This window comes from Capra hircus, chromosome 9 (assembly GCF_001704415.2).
Source record: "Capra hircus breed San Clemente chromosome 9, ASM170441v1, whole genome shotgun sequence".
NCBI classification, from domain to species: Eukaryota; Metazoa; Chordata; class Mammalia; order Artiodactyla; family Bovidae; genus Capra; species Capra hircus.
Window position 1 is genome coordinate 37,681,123 of NC_030816.1, and position 19,305 is coordinate 37,700,427.

The following is a 19,305-nucleotide window of genomic DNA, read 5'->3' on the forward strand; positions in this document are numbered from 1 at the left end:
ACACGGTAACCAGGGCTTTGCCCTCTCAGGCCTCTGCTTACCGTGAGCACCCACAGACCCAGCGGTTTTGTGCCTGTTTTTCCCCGAGAACCAATCAGTGGATGCCTTCTGTGTTCCTGAGATGACATCTTCCTCTGAAATCAATCACGCTAGTAAAGTAATGCTCAAAATTCTCCAAGCCAGGCTTCAGCAATAAATGAACCGTGAACTTCCAGATGTTCAAGCTGGTTTTAGAAAAAGCAGAGGAACCAGATATTAAAATTGCCAACATCCGCTGGGTCATTGAAAAACCAAAAGAGTTCCAGAAAAACATCTATTTCTGCTTTATTGATGATGCCAAAGCCTTTGACTGTGTGGATCACAATAAACTGTGGAAAATTCTGAAAGAGATGGGAATACCAGACCACCTGACCTGCCTCTTGAGAAACCTGTATGCAGGTCAGGAACCAACAGTTAGAACTGGACATGGAACAACAGACTGGTTCCAAATAGGAAAAGGAGTACGTCAAGTCTGTATATTGTCACCCTGCTTATTAAACTTCTATGCAGAGTACATCATGAGAAACTCTGGGCTGGAGGAAGCACAAGCTGGAATCAAGATTGCTGGGAGAAATATCAATAACCTCAGATATGCAGATAACACCACCCTTATGGCAGAAAGTGAAGAAGAACAAAAGACCTTCTTGATGAAAGTGAAAGAGGAGAGTGAAAATGTTGGCTTAAAGCTCAACATTCAGAAAACGAAGATCATGGCATCCGGTCCCATCACTTCATGGCAAACAGATGGGGAAACAGTGTCAGACTTTATATTTTTGGGTTCGAAAATCACTGCAAATGGTGACTGCAGCCATGAAATTAAAAGACACTTACTCCCTGGAGGGAAAGTTATGACCAACCTAGATAGCATATTGAAAAACAGAGACATTACTTTGTCAACAAAGTCCGTCTAGTCAAGGCTATGGTTTTTCCAGTGGTCATGTATGGATGTGAGAGTTAGACTATAAAGAAAGCTGAGCGCCAAAGAATTGACGCTTTTGAACTGTGGTGTTGGAGAAGACTCTTGAGAGTCCCTTGGAATGCAAGGAGATCCAACCAGCCCATCCTAAAGGAGATCAGTCCTGGGTGTTCATTGGAAGGACTGATGTTGAAGCTGAAACTCCAGTACTTTGTCCACCTGATGAAAAGAGCTGACTCATTGGAAAAGACCCTGATGCTGGGAAAGCTTGAGGGCAGGAGGAGAAGGGGATGACAGAGGATGAGATGGTTGGATGGCATCACCGACTCAATGGACATGGCTTTGTGTAGACTCTCGGAGTTGGTGATGGACAGGGAGGCCTGGTGTGCTGCAGTTCATGGGGTCACAAAGAGTCGTACGCAATTGAGCAACTGAACTGAACTCTGAGATCAATCAGTTCAGGCCTCAGCAACTGGCACTCCAGGAATCTGCTGTGGCCAAATGTTTCTGCCACTCTTGTAGCCTGAGAAGACCCTCACAACCCCGAGTCGTTGCCCAAGATTCAGACACCTCACACCATTTTCTACAGTCTCTCCCTGAGACTCTGTCTTGAATTGGTCTTCCCTGACTTTACCTTCCACCCCTCCCTTCTACATTTTTCTGTTGCAACCTCTACAAGCCCCATTTCATTATCTATCAGTTCCCTACTTCTGAAGTCTGTGTCCAAGTTTCCTTTGCTTCCGACCTTACCTGAAACCTGGCTTTCCTCTGAGGATATGGTTTCACCTGGAGCCATTTTGAGAGGAAGTTTCACATTTTCTATGAACCTCAGAGTTGGGAGATGGAATGTACGTCACTTTCACTCACCATCATTACTCTTGAACAAAAGCTCTTGTGTCTCCAAGCCTCAAGTCCAAATCTCCTGTCTTCTACTTCCCCTTTATTGCCAAGCCCTGCTTCTGGCCACTCCCCTCAATCACAACAAAGTCTTTATTTGTCCCTAAGTCCTCCCAGCTTCCCAAGTAACTCCGCCGTCTATGTGGATGGTGTGTGTCCTACATCATCAGCAGCTCGACTTGTCTAAAGAGGCCTCTACCTCTATGGTCAGCGCTTGGAGTCACCTAACATCTGAAGCCATAGGCTGGCACATCCCACTCGGAAGAGAAGCCTTCTCTGAAACCACCATAGAGAACCAAGGAGCCACAGAAGAAAACATTTAAAAACAGCAAGCTGGGGAAATAGCTGCAAGTTAATTAATTTACAGAAAAAGAATTACTTTCCTTAATTGCCGCTGCTGCTGCTAAGTCTCATCAGTCGTGTCCGACTCTGTGTGACCCCATAGACAGCAGCCCACCAGGCTCCCCCATCCCTGGGATTTCCCAGGCAAGAACACTGGAGTGGGTTGCCATTTCCTTCTCCAATGCATGAAAGTGAAAAGTGAAAGTGAAGTCACTCAGTCGTGTCCGACTCTTAACGACCCCATGGACTGCAGCTTACCAGGCTCTGCTGTCCATGGGATTTCCCAGGCAAGAGTGCTGGAGTGGGGCGCCATTGCCTTCTCCATTCCTCAATTAGGACCTCATATAAATCAATAAGGGCTTCCCTGGTGGCTCAGACGGTAATGTAATTAATGCAGGAGACACAAGTTCAGTCCCTTGGTCGGGGTGATCCCACATGCAGTGCAGCAACCAAGCCAGTCCACAATTACAGAGCCTGTGCTCTAGGGCCCGAGAGCAACAACTGCTGAGCCCTCACACTGCAGCTGCTAAAGCCTGTGTGCCCTAGAGCCTGTGCTCTGCAACAGGAGACGCTATGGCAATAAGAAGCCCTTGCACCACGACTAGAGAAAGCCCGAGTACGGCAAAAGACCCAGCACAGCCAAAAAGAAAGAAAGAAAGAAAGAAAGAAAGAAAACTACAGTGAGACCCTGCTTTCTCACTGACAATTGGGAAAGATCAAAATATTTAAGAATACGTGTGATCAGGCTAAGTATGAGGAAAGAGACACTTTCAAAACTGTGGAGAGTGCGTATTGCCCCTTATGGAGAGCAATATGGCAACATCTATCACAATTACAATGCATGGCTCTTTTGACCTAGAAATTCCACTGTATATATATGTATTTTTCAAATATATATATTTATATATGTATACATATGGTATTCCATGAAGAATGATAGAAAACAAGAGGACTTCTTTGGCTGTTCAGTGATTAAGACTCTGCGCTCCCACTACAGGGTTTGATTCCTGGTTGGGGAAATAAGATCATGTATGCAAAAAAAAAAAAAAGTAAGACGCAGGACAGGCAGTTGAACAATACAATTTGTATAAAAATAACATAAAATAATATATACACACATAATATTAATACAAGTCCATGTATATATAGAAGATGCTTTTATAATGCATAGAATATCTCTGGGAATAAACACAGAGGCTGACAGTTGTATTTGTCCCTGGGCAGGGGGCTGGAGAACAGAGTTAGGAGACGGTATCCTTTAGAATCCCAGCAGGAAACTGAAGGCACATGCAAAGCAGATATTTTGAGGACCATTTAATAAAAGGCCTATTTACAAAAGTGCAGAACCTCAGGGTTGGCAATGGCAGGAAGCCATTACCAGCCCTCCTGCAGAAGGAGAAATGTGAGCTTGGCTTCTGAAACCCACAAAGGGAGCCATGTAGAGAGACACAGCGTGGGGTGACTCTGCAGGAAAAGGTGCTCAGGGTTTGTCTTTCCTTCCTTTCTGCCCTCTGGCCCTCCCCTCCCCATCACCAGCAAGTCTCAAGGGCAACGTGGGTGCCCACAGCCTCCGCTGTCCTTCAGGCAGGTTGGCCTCTGGGGCAGGGAGGAGGGTGTATCCGGATGTGAGGAAACTGAGTAGAGACTGGCTTTTCATTGTATTCTCCTCTGTAACATTTGAACTTTGTACTATGTTTATGTATTGAACTGAAAATGGGACTTCCAAAATAGGAAGAAAAAAAAAGGACTTCCCTGGCGGTCTAGTAATAAGACTCTGCTTCCAGTGCAGGGCGTGCCAGTTTGATCTTAGTTGGGAACTAAGATCCCACATGCCTCCCAGCATGGCCCAAAAAAACCATATATATATATAAATATAAATATAAATAAATATATATATATATTACATGTAATCCCTTTTTTAAAAAGATTCAAGAAATATTTATTCCCCTCTTCAACTATAAAATGATCAACCTTTACTTCCTTCTTTCACACCCAGATTCATTTTGGGGGTTTTCTACTATCCTGCCTTCAGTTTTCAAGACTCGCTTCTGACCCCCTGACACTTGAATGTGCTTGTCTGCCAAGGTCACTAATGTCTGTGCTCTGAGCTGCTGCTAAATTTATTCTACTTGTTGGGAGCAGATGATGCAATTGATCCCATCTCATACTTTCTTGAGACACCCCCTTCCCCTGGCTCCTGTGACCCCACACCTGGTCTGCCCCCCGCCCCCAACTGGCCCCTCTTTCCTTCTCGGTTTCCTGGAAGGGCCCCTCCTCCTCTGGCCATCCTCTCACTGTGGTGTTCTCAAGGCTCTGTCCTTGGCCCCATCTCTCCTCTCACTTAGCATTCACCCTCATCTTCTCATGTCTACCCCTTTCAACACCTTTAGTGATCCCCACCCATCTCAATCCCAGGCCCAAAGCTCATTTCTAAACTCACACATTCAGTCACCATTGGTCATCTCCACTTAGACATTCAATAGGCCATCTGACTCAGTGGACATGAGTTTGAGTGGACTCCGGGAATTGGTGAGGGACTGGTGTGCTACAGTCCATGGGGTCGCAAAGAGTCAGACATGACTGAGCGACTGAACTGAACTGAGGCCATCTGTTAGAGTTTGCATTGTGTCCCTCTAAAATCCGTATGAGTTGAAGTCCTAATGTCTAGTGGGTAAAAATGTGACTGTATTTGGAGGCAGTGCTTGCAAAGGGTAAAAAGAGGTCGCTAGAGTGGTTGCAATCTAATGCCCTGATGAGAAGAGGAGATTTTGGAAAGACCGTGTAAAGACACAGGGAGAAGCTGGCCATTAATAAGCTAAGGAGACAGGCCTCAGGAGAAATCAACCCTCCCAACAACTCGATCTCAGACATCTAGCCTCCAAATACTGTGGGGAAATAAATTCCTATTGTTTAAGCCACCCAGTCTGTGGTGCTTTGTTATAGTACCCCCAGCACACTAATGCACTGCCCAAGCTAAAAACCTTCCAAATCCTTTCACAACCCATCTTCTCAATTGCCCCTCACTTATCTGAGCCTGGTTGTTATTTGCATATCCTTTCTCAGTATCAAGTCAATCTTGCATGAAATGTTTTCTGAGAGTTACATACTGAGTAATAAAATGCTCAAGTCCAGTGGATCAGAAAGTAGACAGGTAAAGTCAGCTGTGGTGACTGGTGGCTTCCAGCTATAATGTTGGATACCTGGGTAGGGGAGTATTAGACCTCTTCTCAACAGGTCGAGCCAAGAAAGCAGAAGCTTTTCTTGTTCTGTAGCTATCCCTCCTCAAGATTGAGGAGTATCAAAGAAAAGGGGGGACTGAAACGGAGCAGGACCATAGGGTCCTTGCCCCCGTCCCCTACCATGTCCTCTGCCTGTCTGCTGCCTGCGGAAAACTTTAGTCAAAAAATAAGTTTAATCAGAGAAGTCAGATAATAATAATGTAGTCATTAAGTATAGTCAAGGACCTTTAGTTCTTTCTCAAGGGCTGTAGATAATATTCTGAACCATATCCTATGAGCTATCTTATTATAGATAACATAGCACCAGGTGATGTTAACTACATGATAACCAGACTAGTACCCAGGACTTGAGCTGCCACAATTCCGAGAACTGACCGCAGAGAAATGGGAACAAGTGCACCCTGCAACTGAAGATTGCTGCTGCCTTAGCGTCACTTCAGTCGTGTCCAACTCTGTGTTACCCCATAGACGGAGGCCCACCAGGCTCCCCCATCCCTGGGATTCTCCAGGCAAGAACACTGGAGTGGGTTGCCATTTCCTTCTCCAATGCATGAAAGTGAAAAGTGAAAGTGAAGTTGCTCAGTTGTGTCCAACTCTTAGCGACCCTGTGGACTGCAGCCTACCAGGCTCTGCTGTCCATGGGATTTTCCAGGCAAGAGTACTGGAGTGGGGGTGCCACTGCCTTCTCTGCAACTGAAGATTAACTGTACCATTGGAAAAGACTCTGATGCTGGGAAGGATTGGGGGCAGGAGAAGGGGACGACAGAGGATGAGATGGCTGGATGGCATCAGTGACTCGAAGGACGTGAGTCTGACTGAACTCCGGAAATTGGTGATGGACAGGGAGGCCTGGCATGCTGCGATTCATGGGGTCGCAAAGAGTCGGACGCGACTGAGCGACTGAACTGAACTGAACTGAACTGAACAACCAAGATGATGCTAGTCAGACCACTGATGACCAATTTGAAGATGACTGTTAGAGATGACTGTGCTGTTTCTGCATGTTGCCCTCTCCCGCCCCTCCCCCACCAACTCTGCCTATAAATGCTCTCACCCTCTGCTTATGGGGGAGAGGGGAGTCGGCCTTTGGACGGATGTCCGCCACCCTCCCCCCACACAGTTGCCAGCATCTGAAATAAAGCAAACTTTCTTTTCCACCAACCTGGCCTGTTCACTGGCTTTTGAGTGGCGAGTAGCCGGACCCCCCACGCATACCTTTCGGTAACAGCTTTACAATAAAAATACAGGGTAACGTTATCCAGTAAACTGTTTATTTTTAAAAATAATACAGAGATAGTTAAAAAAAATAGCATACTAAATTTCATTATGTAAACTCAGCAATAATGCTAACATCACATCCTACTCAACAGCAGGATCTTAAATCTCTTAAGCTATATTTTGAAGCGTGAAGTATAAAATTCTTGTGAAAATGTTTTCTGGGACAAAAAAAAATTATAAAATATTTTACTCATTTGTTTATGCTCTTTGTGTTGGTTCCTGTAAGAAGGTGCTGTGATACCACTAGTCTCTCCAGGACACCCTGGTTTCTCCCTCTTCTCCTCCTAACACCTCACCCCCACCTCTCCTTCCACGTGGCTTCCATCAGATTATCTTCTCACAAGGAACATGCATTTCTCACTGTTCTAAATGCTTTTCTTGAGTCTTGATTCATTTTCTTTCCATTTCTGATTCTACTACTCCACCAACCCTTTTATCTGTGTGTCTGGTGTCCAAACTCATCAAGAATGGTGAATTAATGGGGTTGGTTAGGAACCAGTCAATACGGGGTTCTGTCTGTTTGGGGCAGAGTTGTTGATGCTGCTTGTAAGCTAGTGTTCCAGATGATTGATACAGTGTGGTCTGGCTTCACCTGGAAGCTTGTTAGAAATGCAGAATCTCAGACCTCTCCCCAGAACTCCTGAGTCAGAATTTGCATGTTAACAAGATCCCCAGTGACTCATATACATGGTGATGTTTGAGAAATACTGAACTAATTGCCCCTTTTGATCACTGTGGCAGATTCCCAGATGATGAGTATACAAGGTTTGGGAAGCACTGATTGAGTTGTCCCTTGTCACGTTGTTATGACCAAGCTGCAGAGTCACATGGCAGAGGCATAGCACTGGCTGTGTAAGGAGCTAAGTCTACCTTTCTCAAAAGGTGATAGCGTAACAGGAAGGCATGCTTGAAGCTTTGTAGCCATCAGATTTAGACATGGTTCAGAAGACTGAGCGGAGAAGGCAATGGCACCCCACTCCAGCACTCTTGCCGGAAAATCTCATGGATGGAGGAGCCTGGTAAGCTGCAGTTCATGGGGTCGCTAAGAGTCAGACACGACTGAGCGACTTCACTTTCACTTTTCACTTTCATGCATTGGAGAAGGAAATGGCAACCCACTCCAGTGTTCTTGCCTGGAGAATCCCAGGGATGGGGGAGCCTGGTGGGCTGCCATCTATGGGGTCGCATAGAGTTGGACACGACTGAAGCGACTTAGCCGCTTAGCAGCAGCAGCCGAAGACTGAGACACAGACTAATGTCTTAAAGAAGAAATACCATGGACAGCGCTCGACTCCTGGTCTTTGGGATGAGCGCCTTCGTAGGTGGTGGAAAGCCCAAACAAAAGGCAGCTGGTGTGAGACATACTGGGTTTGTCTCACTCTATCATTACTAGGCTCTGGGGATTGAAATTGTTATTTTACCTCTCTGAGCGTCAGTTTTCTCATTTGTAAAACAGGGATGCCAGTACTCATTTAATACATAGTTTTGGCAAGTTACTGAAAAATGTATCATTAGACAAGTAAGTGTTCAATAAATGCTAGACCCTTCCTCTTTTTTTTTTTTTCTTTTTGTCTTGTAATAACTTAGCAGTTAGTAAAATAAGGTCTTTGAAAAAGCAAAAATAAAAAAGATGCCTATAGCTGGAGTTAATGTCCATAGTTATGATGCTAAGGCTGTCAGAACTGGTGTTGGTGGTGGGGGTGTGGAGTAAAGAGTGTGCCCACTCTCGCTGCCAAGGTCTTCATACTGCCTCATTAGCTGAAGGAGCTCTGGAAGGGGAGCTGGAGGGGAGATGTGCTCAGATCAACTCTCTATATCTTCACCCTGCAGGGCCGGGGGTGGGAGGCTGCACAGGCACTTGGGCTTGAGCCTGGGATCTGGCTTCACACAGGGGCCTCTGAGGAGCCCCTATTTGGGAGTCAGTCTCCTCAGTTAACCTAGCTGTGTTCACTCCCCCTCTGGGTGTTAATTACACTACCACCCTGGGGGCTGAGGCATTGCCCCTGAGACACAGTCTCCCTTCTCTCTGACTGGATTGCACCCCTTTGTGGTGCAGCCTTTCCATCTACAGGCCCGTCTGATTTTGTACAAAGTGTTGGCTAAGGCTTGCGTTGCTGCTGAGACTTTAACTCTAGCGGGTTTTCTTGTTTCCCCGAGCTTTGTTCTACATACTCATGCCAAACTTTTGCTCAGCTTAGGTCTGTTGACTTCTTAGATCCTGCTCTACCTTCTTTCGCCTTTATATGAGCCTGAATTCCAATACTCTTCTCTCTTCTATGCCATGAATCTAAAAGCTAATTTTAGTCTGCATCAGATCATTTAAGATTATATTTTAACTTCTCTTACAGGATTTTATTTTACCTACACTTGCTTTTAGTGGCTTCCCTAGTGGCTCAGTCGGTAAAGAGTCTGCCTGCAATGTAGGAGACCTGGGTTTGATCCCTGGGTCAGGAAGATCCCCCTGGACAAGGAAGTGGAAACCCAATCCTTGCCTGGAGAACTTCATGGACAGAGGAGCCCTGGAGGGTTACAGTCCATGGGGTCACAAAGAGTCGGACACAACTGAGTGACTAATTTTCACTTTCACACCTGCTTTTAAAGACATTGACTTCAGGGAATTCCCTGGTGGTCCAGTGCTTAGGAAGCCACACTTTTACTGCTGAGGGCTCAAGTTCAACCTCTGGTTGGAGAACTAAGATCCCACAAGCTATGTGACTCAGCCAAAAAAAAAAAACCCAAACATTTACTTCAGAGTAGCTCTGAAAATTTAAACCATACTTGAACCAAAGCCTAGATAATGCTCAATAATTATCTGGTACTCCCAGGACCGCAGCAGTGGCCAGTGGCCTCCATGAGTGGGCGTGTAGGTCTGCTGACAAGAGCAGCTGTGAGAGTGCAATGCATTCTGTGGATCTCAACATTAAATTTCATGTAGTTTCTAACTTGCTTTCCGGGCACAGGGTTTGCCAGTGTTGATTCTCTCTTTTGCCTTCCATATTCCTCCCTTCAAGGTAATTTATCCCCACCCCACCCTTGTGGCTGGACCCAGACACTCAGGTGAATAATTAGGGGATATTAAATATTGGCCCAACATGTAAGAGAGCAAAGGCTGAGTGCCACGTGGGAAGGACGCAGAAGAACAGTGGAGAATCCCTGATGCCAGCACTGCTTGTCCCGTCTCTGCACCAGAGCTTTTCTGCCCTGATCCCACTCCTACCCACTCTGCTTCCTAGGCAGCCTCCTGGTCCTCTCCTAGAATGCGGTCTGATGACAACTTCTATCTCTCCAGCAGGCCCTTGAGTTCCACTCCTTGCAACTGTTCATGAAAGGTCCCACCTCCAACCACACACTCTGCTTCTTTCTGAGAGGTCACCTAAATGGCTGCCGCGGTGGTCTGTTCCAGTCCTTCCTGCGCAAGAGTGCTTGGGCCCCAGCCTGGCCAGCCCCTCCCCTTTTCTGGTTGGGACTGACAACACGCCCGGATTTTACTAGCTATATGGCAGCACTCACTGCCTATTCTAAGTGGCTGGCGTGGGATGGGAAGTATTAACAGAAAGGAGGAGTCCCCCTTCACTCCAATCTCCCCTCCCTCACACAAAAGCTTAGATTCCTATATCCATCCTTTCACCTTAAGAGTGATAACCCCACTACTTGAATTTTTTTCAGTTCCTTTAACAATTTTAAACTATCCATGCTCTTGCTAAAATTTGTGTGTACATCCTACACTTCTATGAAGCACGACCCTGTTCTTAGCACTAATGAACTTTTAAAAATAAAGGCAAAAACAATTGAACACACGCGCGCACACACACACTTTTGACAGATTCTCTGCACCGAAAAGGAAAAACAACACTCCCCCCGCCACCCTGCTCCATCCCTAAGTTCCCTGATAATGATTTCCAAGGGGAAAGACTAGGACTTGGGCTGTGTCTCTCAGAGGGTAAGTCACTCTAGGGTACACGTTTGTTGTTGTTAAACCAGACATCTCTCCGGGGGCACACGGCCAAGACCCAGGTAACCGTGTAATGTGATAAGAGCGTTTTTGTAAGTTCTGCAAAGACACAGAGCTTTGCCGATGGCCAGAACAAAGTAATTCGCGACCTGGCCCGGGCCCTGGTCCCCGGCTCGCGCGGGGCGGTGTCTCGGCTGGAGCTCCGCGCGGCCCCAGGTGAGTCCTGCGCGCGCCCCGCTCTCGCGCCCGCGGGAGGGGCTGGAGCGGAGGCGGAGGACGGGCCGCGGGGTGCGGGAGGGGGGGCGACGGAGATCCGGGCCCGACTGCAGCTTCCTCCGAGCGGCGCCGCATTTCCAGCCACCTCCGCAGCCCTGCCCTCGCGCGCCGAGCCGTTCGCGGCCGTGCCGCCTGGAGGCGCGGAGCCCGCCCGGCGCGCCCAGCCCTGCAGCTCCGGCCGGGGCGGAGGCCGCCGGACCGCGGAGATGCGGGGCGGGGGCAGGGCGCGGGGTAGGTGACTTTATCCCGCCTCTGTTTCCCTGCCCCGGGGAGCAATGACATCACGCGGCCTTCTCCCGGCGCCGACACAAAGAGCGGCGCGGAGAGGCCGCTGCGGGGGGAGCCGGCGGCCGCCGCTGCCGCCCAGGGCCCCCGGGCCCCGCCGGCCAGGCCCGCCGCCCGCGGCCCGCGCCCTTCCTCCTGTGCCGCCGCCGCCGCCTCGGTCACCGCTGCCCGCGCCGCCCGCGCCCCCAGCGCGCCGCTGAGCCCGCGCCCGGCCGCGCCGGCCCCTTCCCATGCGGGCGGCGCGGGCCCTGGGAGGGGCGCCCACAGCCAGCCGCGCAGCATGCACTGGGGGGTTGGCTTTGCCTCGTCCAGGCCGTGCGTGGTGGATCTGAGCTGGAACCAGAGCGTCTCCTTCTTCGGCTGGTGGGCCGGGTCCGAGGAGCCCTTCTCCTTTTATGGGGACATCATCGCTTTCCCTTTGCAGGATTACGGTGGGATCATGGCAGGGCTGGGCTCCGATCCCTGGTGGAAGAAAACCCTTTACTTGACCGGGGGAGCTTTGCTGGCCGCAGCTGCGTATCTGCTCCACGAACTCCTGGTCATTAGGTGAGCCGGAGAGAGGGCCCCGCGCAGGGGCGCAGAGAGGGGCACCTGGCTAGGGCCGGGCCGGCATGAGGGGGGACCCGTGCCAGCCCCTCCCCCGCTGCCCAAATGCCCGAGTCCTGTCCTACCCTTTCGTCAGAAGACAGTCCGTGGTCGCCCGGCCATGAGGGGCAGTTTCGAGTTGACAGGATAATTAAACTGGTACCGGGAGGGGAAAACACTTGAATCCCTATCGTTTGGTGCTAAAGCAAAAATTCTCTGGGTTGTTATGGAGCATACTAGTACGTTATGAAGATCCTAAGTGCAGTGTGTTTGCGACAGTAGAAGTAGGCCCTGTAGAAATACTAAGTTACATTTTTATGAAACGCCCTATTTGTTTATAGATGATCATGCTGGAATATTAACCACTCACCTTAGCTTTTACTTAAAGGTTAGTTTTTCATTGTCCCTTCCCAAGTGTCACCATCATAAAAAGGCTAAAATTGCACAAGCTCCAGAGAGCTCTGGGTCTCTGTGAGGGATGCACAGCGGAGTGTGCGATTTTGATGCAGCCTTAACCCGGTTATCTGCTAACCTGGTATTTAAAGCTAAGCACCATCTTCAGGTTTAAATGCCATTGTTGTGCGAACAGTAGGGGATCTGAGGACTGAACGAGCACACGAGCGTGCACGGGAGTTGCCCAGTGCCGTAAACACTTGCGTCTGCTTCCTGCCGCAGAATGTTTACAGGATTGACACGGAAATATCAGAAAATGGAGGCCCCGGCTGTTGGTACATTCAGCCGGACGCCAGATCTTTGAGTAGAATAATACCGTCGGCTCCTGGGACTAGGGGTGTGGCTAATTGGTACAATTTATGGTTAAAATTTCCATTCGTTTTAAACCTCTGTCTCTGGGAGAGGACCAGGAAGAGCAGTTTTCAGTAGCTCAAAATGTCCCTCTTGGCCAGTATTTTCTAAAGAGTGAGAAAATGTGTCTGCATGCCTTTTTCCCATGGGGAATCCTACACAATAGGTTTATAAACAAAGACAGCGATAGGTGACCTTTAAGGGGCCTGCAGACATGCAAGGAGGACATTGTGACAGCCTAACAGGTATTTGGAAAATTTCTAGTCTCCGAGAGAGGAAATCATTTAGGTCTGGGGCAGTGTATTGGCTTGCATATTAAGCCATAATTGAGAAGTTTTACTTTAAGCTTATCATTGAATTCTCTGACTTAGCACAGTGTCTTGAATATTGTTGAACCAAATTTTTTAAACATTACACGAATCGTTTCCCTAGATTATTTTATATATTTGCCAGTTTTGGGACTCAATTTCAAGTTAGGTTTCAAGCTATATGAAAACCGAAAACATCTGTGCAAGTAACTAAAATGTCACCCACTTGTTCTGAAATTAGATATCTGTCCAAAGCCTTTTGAGGATCCTGAACCATGTGGCTTCTCACTAGTCTTCCACTCTGAGGAGGGAGAAAGGCACAGCTTCAGGGGACTGAGTCTAAAACTTGCTTAAATGACCTTGCAGAAATGGGGAGGCGGGTGGGAGAGCTCAGAGTTGACCCTGGGAGCAGGCCATACCGTGGTAGGTGTGGTCGCAACTCTCAAGAGCCCTCTGCCCACTTGGATACTTATTTGAGGAAGTGTTTTTGATCTTTGGTTTATTCACTTTTGTTTCTTGACAGATGTTTATATTGAGTAGGGAAACCCTGTTGTAATGCAAATAATAAACAATTGCCCATTTTTGAGCCCTTAGTAGCGGGCTCTGCTTAAAAGTGCTTTACCTTCCTGATGGTGTTTAGCCTCCTTCTCTGCCACTACCATTGACTGCTTGATCTCCACTTCGTAGATGAGGACATTCCAGCTGAGGGAGGTTAAGCAGTTTGTCCGAGACCATGCAGTAAGAGTAGTGGGATCCGGATTCAAATCTGAGAATGTGTGTCTTCGGCGTCCACACTGGTACTACTTTCTGCTAACAAGCACCAATTCTGGAGTAAGTTTTGATGGCAGAAAGAAAGGAGAATTGGGGCAGTTCCCAGGGAAGACAAGCCTGTGGCAGCGACCTGAGTTTTTGACATCTGCTAAGGGCATGGAAGGGATAGGGAAAGAAGACCCAGGAAAGCGGAGCACTGAGATTCAGAGGTTACAGGATAGAGACCGTCCCTTGATGTGAAATACGAGTTTCAGTTGTCAGTGTAGTTTACGCAAAAACTCAGAATAGTCTGAAATACGTGGGATGGAAAACCCATCTTGCAATGGCTACACTGTCTGAGTTTATTGGCAATCATAGTCTTCACCACTGTACTTGGATTTCCTGCTGTGTTGACTTAACCATAATCTATGGGTACGTCTCCAGAGTGGATAGTAAAGTTGACAGGTGAGAATTATTTTGGATGTTTACTTAATGAATACCGTATAATAACTAAAGCAGGTACTTTGGATTTTTCTCATATTTTTCCCATCATGGTATTTTTAAAGAAATATAGTCCCAGTCCTTTACTTTATTCTCTCCTAGTGGAAAGAGACTTGCAGCTCTCCTGAATTCAGTCCAGCGTTTGGAACTGTGTTGTTTGTAAATTGTATGATACTGAAATGACTTGTTACCCACACAGCTTGTCTGCACTGTAGGCACAGGGGCTCAGCCTGCCCTAGAAAATTTAGAGAATCAGAGCAGCCCATGGGTCATGTGATCTCCGTAAACTAACAGCCCATCGACAGTACACAGAGGCATGGTCATCTGTGATACCTTTCACCATGGGAGTAGGGCTAGTCTTGCTGCTCGAAAGGTGTTCTCTTGTACACTCCTTATCATAAGGCCACTTTATGTCTAGATATCCTGCTCCTTTGATCCCAAGTTAGAGAGTTTCCTGATGTTGAAGAAGGGCTCTGGAGCCAGACTGGGTTCAAATTCACTCTGCCTTAAACCAACCATGTAACCTTGGACCCAAGAGTAAACTTGGTTACCAAGTGTGAAATGGAAATAATCTGTGAAATGGGAATAATAATATTAGCCTTCCTCACAGAGGTGATGACATGAGTTAACATGTGACATGCTTAGCAGAATCAGTTAATTGTCAAATCTACAGAGTTTGGCCTTATAGTGAGCATTCACTAAAAGTTGGCCATCATTAGTTATTATAGGCTTTCATCAGAAAGTTCCAGGCTTGAGTGGTCTGAGTCAAACTGGCTACTTTAATAAAGTTAACTGGGAAATTGCCCATTTTGGTGTAGTTGAACTGCTTGGGAGTTTGGGAACTAGAGTTATTAACAATTTGATCTTAAATTGATACTCCTTGGGCAAATTACTTAACCTCTCTGAACTTCCATTTCCTTGTCTACTATAAAATATAAATATGGTATAATATACAAAATTTAGGGACTTCCCTGGTGGTCCAGTGGTTAGGACTGGTTAGCACTGGTCCAGTGCTTCCAATGAAGGGGGCTTGGGTTCAGACCTTCGTCAGGGAACTAAAATCCCATGTGCTGTGTGGCTTGGCCAAAATAAATTTTTTCTAAATACTAAATTTAAGGTATAATGATATTCACTCTATGGTGTTACTGTCAGAATGAAATAATATATATAATGTACACAAAGTCATTGGCATATGCTAGTCACATCCATTTCTATTATGATAGGGCCCAAGTTAACCATCAGAATTAGTTTGTTCTGGCCAATGGAGCAGGGAATTTTATGTTTATCTTTTCTTCTTTCAGTTCTTTAATTTTTGCCTGGCTGAATTTACATGAACTTACTCTGACTTGAATTACTTGACTGGACAAGATCAGTTAATGGTCAAATCTACAGTTTGCGTTTTCTAGAAACATAGTCTAAATGGCTTCTTAATTTTAATATCTGACCTCCCAAACATCTCATCTAAATGAAAAAAGTTTGTTTTATAGCAAGTATTGTCAAGAGGCAGCAAATATTTTTATTCTTTTGACCAGTATTTTCAAAATGAGTTGTTTTTAACTCTTTAAGCAGGAATGACACTCACATGGTAAACTTCTCCAAGAGAGTTTGTTTTCATGGAGATTCTGCAGGAAATGGGCATCCATGTGAAGCTGATATGAAGAACCTGCCCTTGCTTGCTTCGGGAGAAGGATGTGTGGGATTAAACTGGGAACAATGTGAGAGAACCAGAGGCTCAGGGAATGCTAAGGGGGAAGAGTGAGGTTTATCTGACTCAGAAATGGTTGGGTAGAGTGAAACAGGGAGGTTGCAGAAGTTCTTGAATATGGTATATGAGCGGCGCTGTGTGGAATGAGATTTTGTTCCTTAAGGGGATAAGACCATATCTCTTTGAATGAGAATGAAGTCCACGGCTGGTTCAAAGTGTTTGGTAGCCACCAAAGGTTTACAGATATTGTCTTATTTAGTCCTCACGATAAAGGAGGCAGAATTGGTATGGTCCTCACTTTCCATCTGAGAGTGTAGACGAGGTCTCAGGTGACATAGCTAGCTGGTAGGAAGTAGGGCTTGCACTTGACCCCACGTGTCCAGAAGTAGAGTCCAGCATTCCTTCTACTACATGGCGGCTGTTGAAAAGCTGTGCCAAGGAAGTCCTCATCACCCAGAGAAGTAGCCAAAGGAAAAGAGGTGTGTGGCTGAGAAGGAAGAAAGGGAAAAGGCAGAGGTTCGGGGGTGTATGCTGTGTGGTGAAAGTGTGGAGCCTTGAAGGGAGAGAGGAGGAGAGAGCACCCAGAGGGTAGGTTCCTGGGCGCTGCAGGTGAAAGGCCAGGGGAGGGCACTAATGGTTTGGAAGAGGGATCAGCAGAGTCGAGTCTCAGGTTCCCTGCAGACTTGAGTCGTGGCAGAGCAGATCTGCACTGTTCCTCTGAGGTCCTGTGGGTGAAGAGACTGTTTCAAGGAACAGACTCATAGTCGAGAACGTAGATTCTGACTACACGGTTTAATCCAGGGTCTGCCATTTACTAGCAATGGGACTTTGGGTAGGTTTATCTTCTGTGCCTCAGTTTCCACATCTACAAAACGTAGATAATAATAGTACCGACCTCATAAGGTTATTGTGAAGATTAGATGAGATAATCCCTGTGAAGCCCTTAGAACAATGCCTGATGCACAGTAAGCACAGAATACCTTTTTAAATCCATCCAGCTTGTCCCTGGCAGGTAGATGCAGCCCAGTGGAGAAGAGGTGGACCTATCCCAGAAAGTATACCTCCTGCCCATAGGTTACAGGTGCTAGAGAGAGGGTGACATATAGTTACTCCCCTGAGCCCATGCCGTGAGCCTGTGCCGTCATGGTAACAGCAGACTTTGTGAGGTTCTCTTGTGTTTTGAGCAAGCTTTCCCCCTCAAAGTGCTTCTGAGTGAGGTAAGGCCCTGTGACAAACACATGTATTTATTCCTGGAAGAGCTGCAGCCTAGCAGGGACCTCTGAGGAACTAAGGGAACCGCATGTATAACACACGGATTGTTCTTTTTTTCTGTTTTGGTTTTGACAGGAAACAGCAAGAGATTGACTCCAAAGATGCTATTATTTTGCATCAGTTTGCAAGACCTAACAATGGTGTCCCCAGTTTATCTCCTTTCTGTTTGAAAATGGAAACTTATTTAAGGATGGCTGACTTACCCTATCAGGTACTTGTGTGCAAATATGTTTTATCCACGTGGCAGCAGTATTGGCTGGCAAGGCAGGGTGGTGGGTGATGAGGGGGAGGGGAAGTACTTACTCTCACAGTGGGGGAAGGGTTCCCTCTTGGTGCCAGAGGAAGTGGGTATGAAAGCAGCGGTGCCCAGTTCTTAGTAGGTGCTCAGGAACCTTAGTTCCAGTCTTTTGATTTTTATATCCAGTTTAATGAGTGATCTCATTAAATCAAGAAGAGTCTGGATTTTTCATAGGTTTCAGGCAGGGACCATGTTATTTTTCTCCTGACAAAAGAGTATTCTTTGGTTAATAGTGTGGATAGGCCTTCTGGGCAGCTATAAATAAAGGTGAGCCTGACATGGTTCTTTCCTTTAGGTTTCTATTTATTGGAAAAATTGTATTTATTTCTCATGAATCTTGGGGGCAGAGGATCCAGCAGGCCACCAAGGAAATATTTGTAGATTTTGTGAGATTTCCCCCCAGAACTTTTCGCATTCTGTTTGGGTGACTGTCAGCGAAACACTTGCTCATTTCAGCCTTAGAGAGGGAACTGAAGATTGAATGCATTGAAAATACACATTTTTTTCTGAGTAAGGCTGGAACTGTCTCACAAATTTGACAGGTTGTGTTTTCATTGTTGTTCAGTCATATTTAAAAAAAAATTTCCCTTATGTTTTTCTTTTTCACTTAATTTCTAGCCATAGGCATTAAAAAAAAAAGCTTTGATTTTGTTATGTTTTTTAATTTTATGGTCAAAGCAGGTAGTCTTTGTGATATTAATTCCTTGGAATTAACTGACACTTTAGCTTAGTATATGGCTACTTGTTATAAATGTTGAGAATAAAGACATTCTCTGAGAGTAGAGCTCTTTTTATATACTTCTCTGAGCATGTTTAGTATATCATTTAGAACTGTTATATCTGTTTATTTTTTGTCTGCCTCCTCTAGCAGTTTCTGGAAGGACTGAGTTAAAATAGTCAAGTATATGTTTTGATTTGTCTCTTCCTTGTCATTCTGTCTATTCCGCCTTTAGATAAGAGTATGTATATATTCAAGGTTATATTGTTTAGGGCCATATGATATGAAAGATTACATCTTTTACTGTTTTATTTCTTTTTCTGGTATATAGCACCCATCTCTGTGCATTATGAATTTTTTAACCTTGAATTATGTATTATCAGATATTCAGATTGAATCTCCAGCTTATTTGCCTGGAATATCTTTCTTCATCCTCTTTCTCTATTTTTTTTTTTTTTTTGTATTTGTCTCTTGTAGGCAATGTATTAGTTATAACCAATTGGAGAGTCCTTAATTGGTGAGTTTAATCCATTTTTACTTGTAATGATTATTTTATTAGGACATATTTCTAACATCCTATTTAATGTTTTTCTCCTCCCTCTACTTTTTTTTTCATTTCCTGCTGTCTAATAGATAAATTTTTTTCTTGTCATTTAAAATAAATCCTATTTTTGTCCTTATGGCAGTTGCTCTCAAGATCCAAATTCGTGTTTATTTATCCCTACTCACTTCTTATACATGTCAGAATCTGTGTTTGCCCTCTAATGATACAAGTCTGTTAGTAGGTTCATGTTAGTCTTGGGTTTCTTTCTTTTCAGGCTCATTCCAGGTGTGTTGCTATTACCTCATGTGTTAATTATGGAATTCTGGAAATCCTTTCTCTTTTTATAGTCCTTTTTTTGGCTAAGAAAACTTACCAAGTTAGTTGACTAGCCTTATTTCCCATATGTCTTATCCTACAAGATTTATTTATGTTTTTCTATAAGTACTTCTTTGATGAATATTTTGAGTGAGCCTTTATGGGGCAAACCTTCAGTGGATTTGCATGCCCCAGAACATCTTTATTATGCTGCACTTTTGATATGTCTTTGTCCAAAGTTCTTTTCCTTCGGTGCCTTAGAAATATTACTCCATTGTCTT

At 45.7% G+C, this 19,305-nt stretch overlaps 1 protein-coding gene across 2 annotated transcripts in view; it reads left to right on the forward strand.

Moving 5' to 3' along the window:
• The window catches only part of FAXC (failed axon connections homolog), a 70,078-nt gene continuing 61,633 nt past the window's right edge, over positions 10,861–19,305 (forward strand). Inside the window, exons 1-3 of one of the 2 annotated variants that reach the window (XM_018053134.1) lie at positions 10,861–11,170; positions 11,649–11,770; positions 17,225–17,360. In XM_018053134.1, the coding sequence (XP_017908623.1) occupies positions 11,664–11,770; positions 17,225–17,360 (243 nt within the window). In that variant the 5' untranslated portion in view covers positions 10,861–11,170; positions 11,649–11,663. The other variant, XM_013966473.2, reaches the window with a different exon arrangement.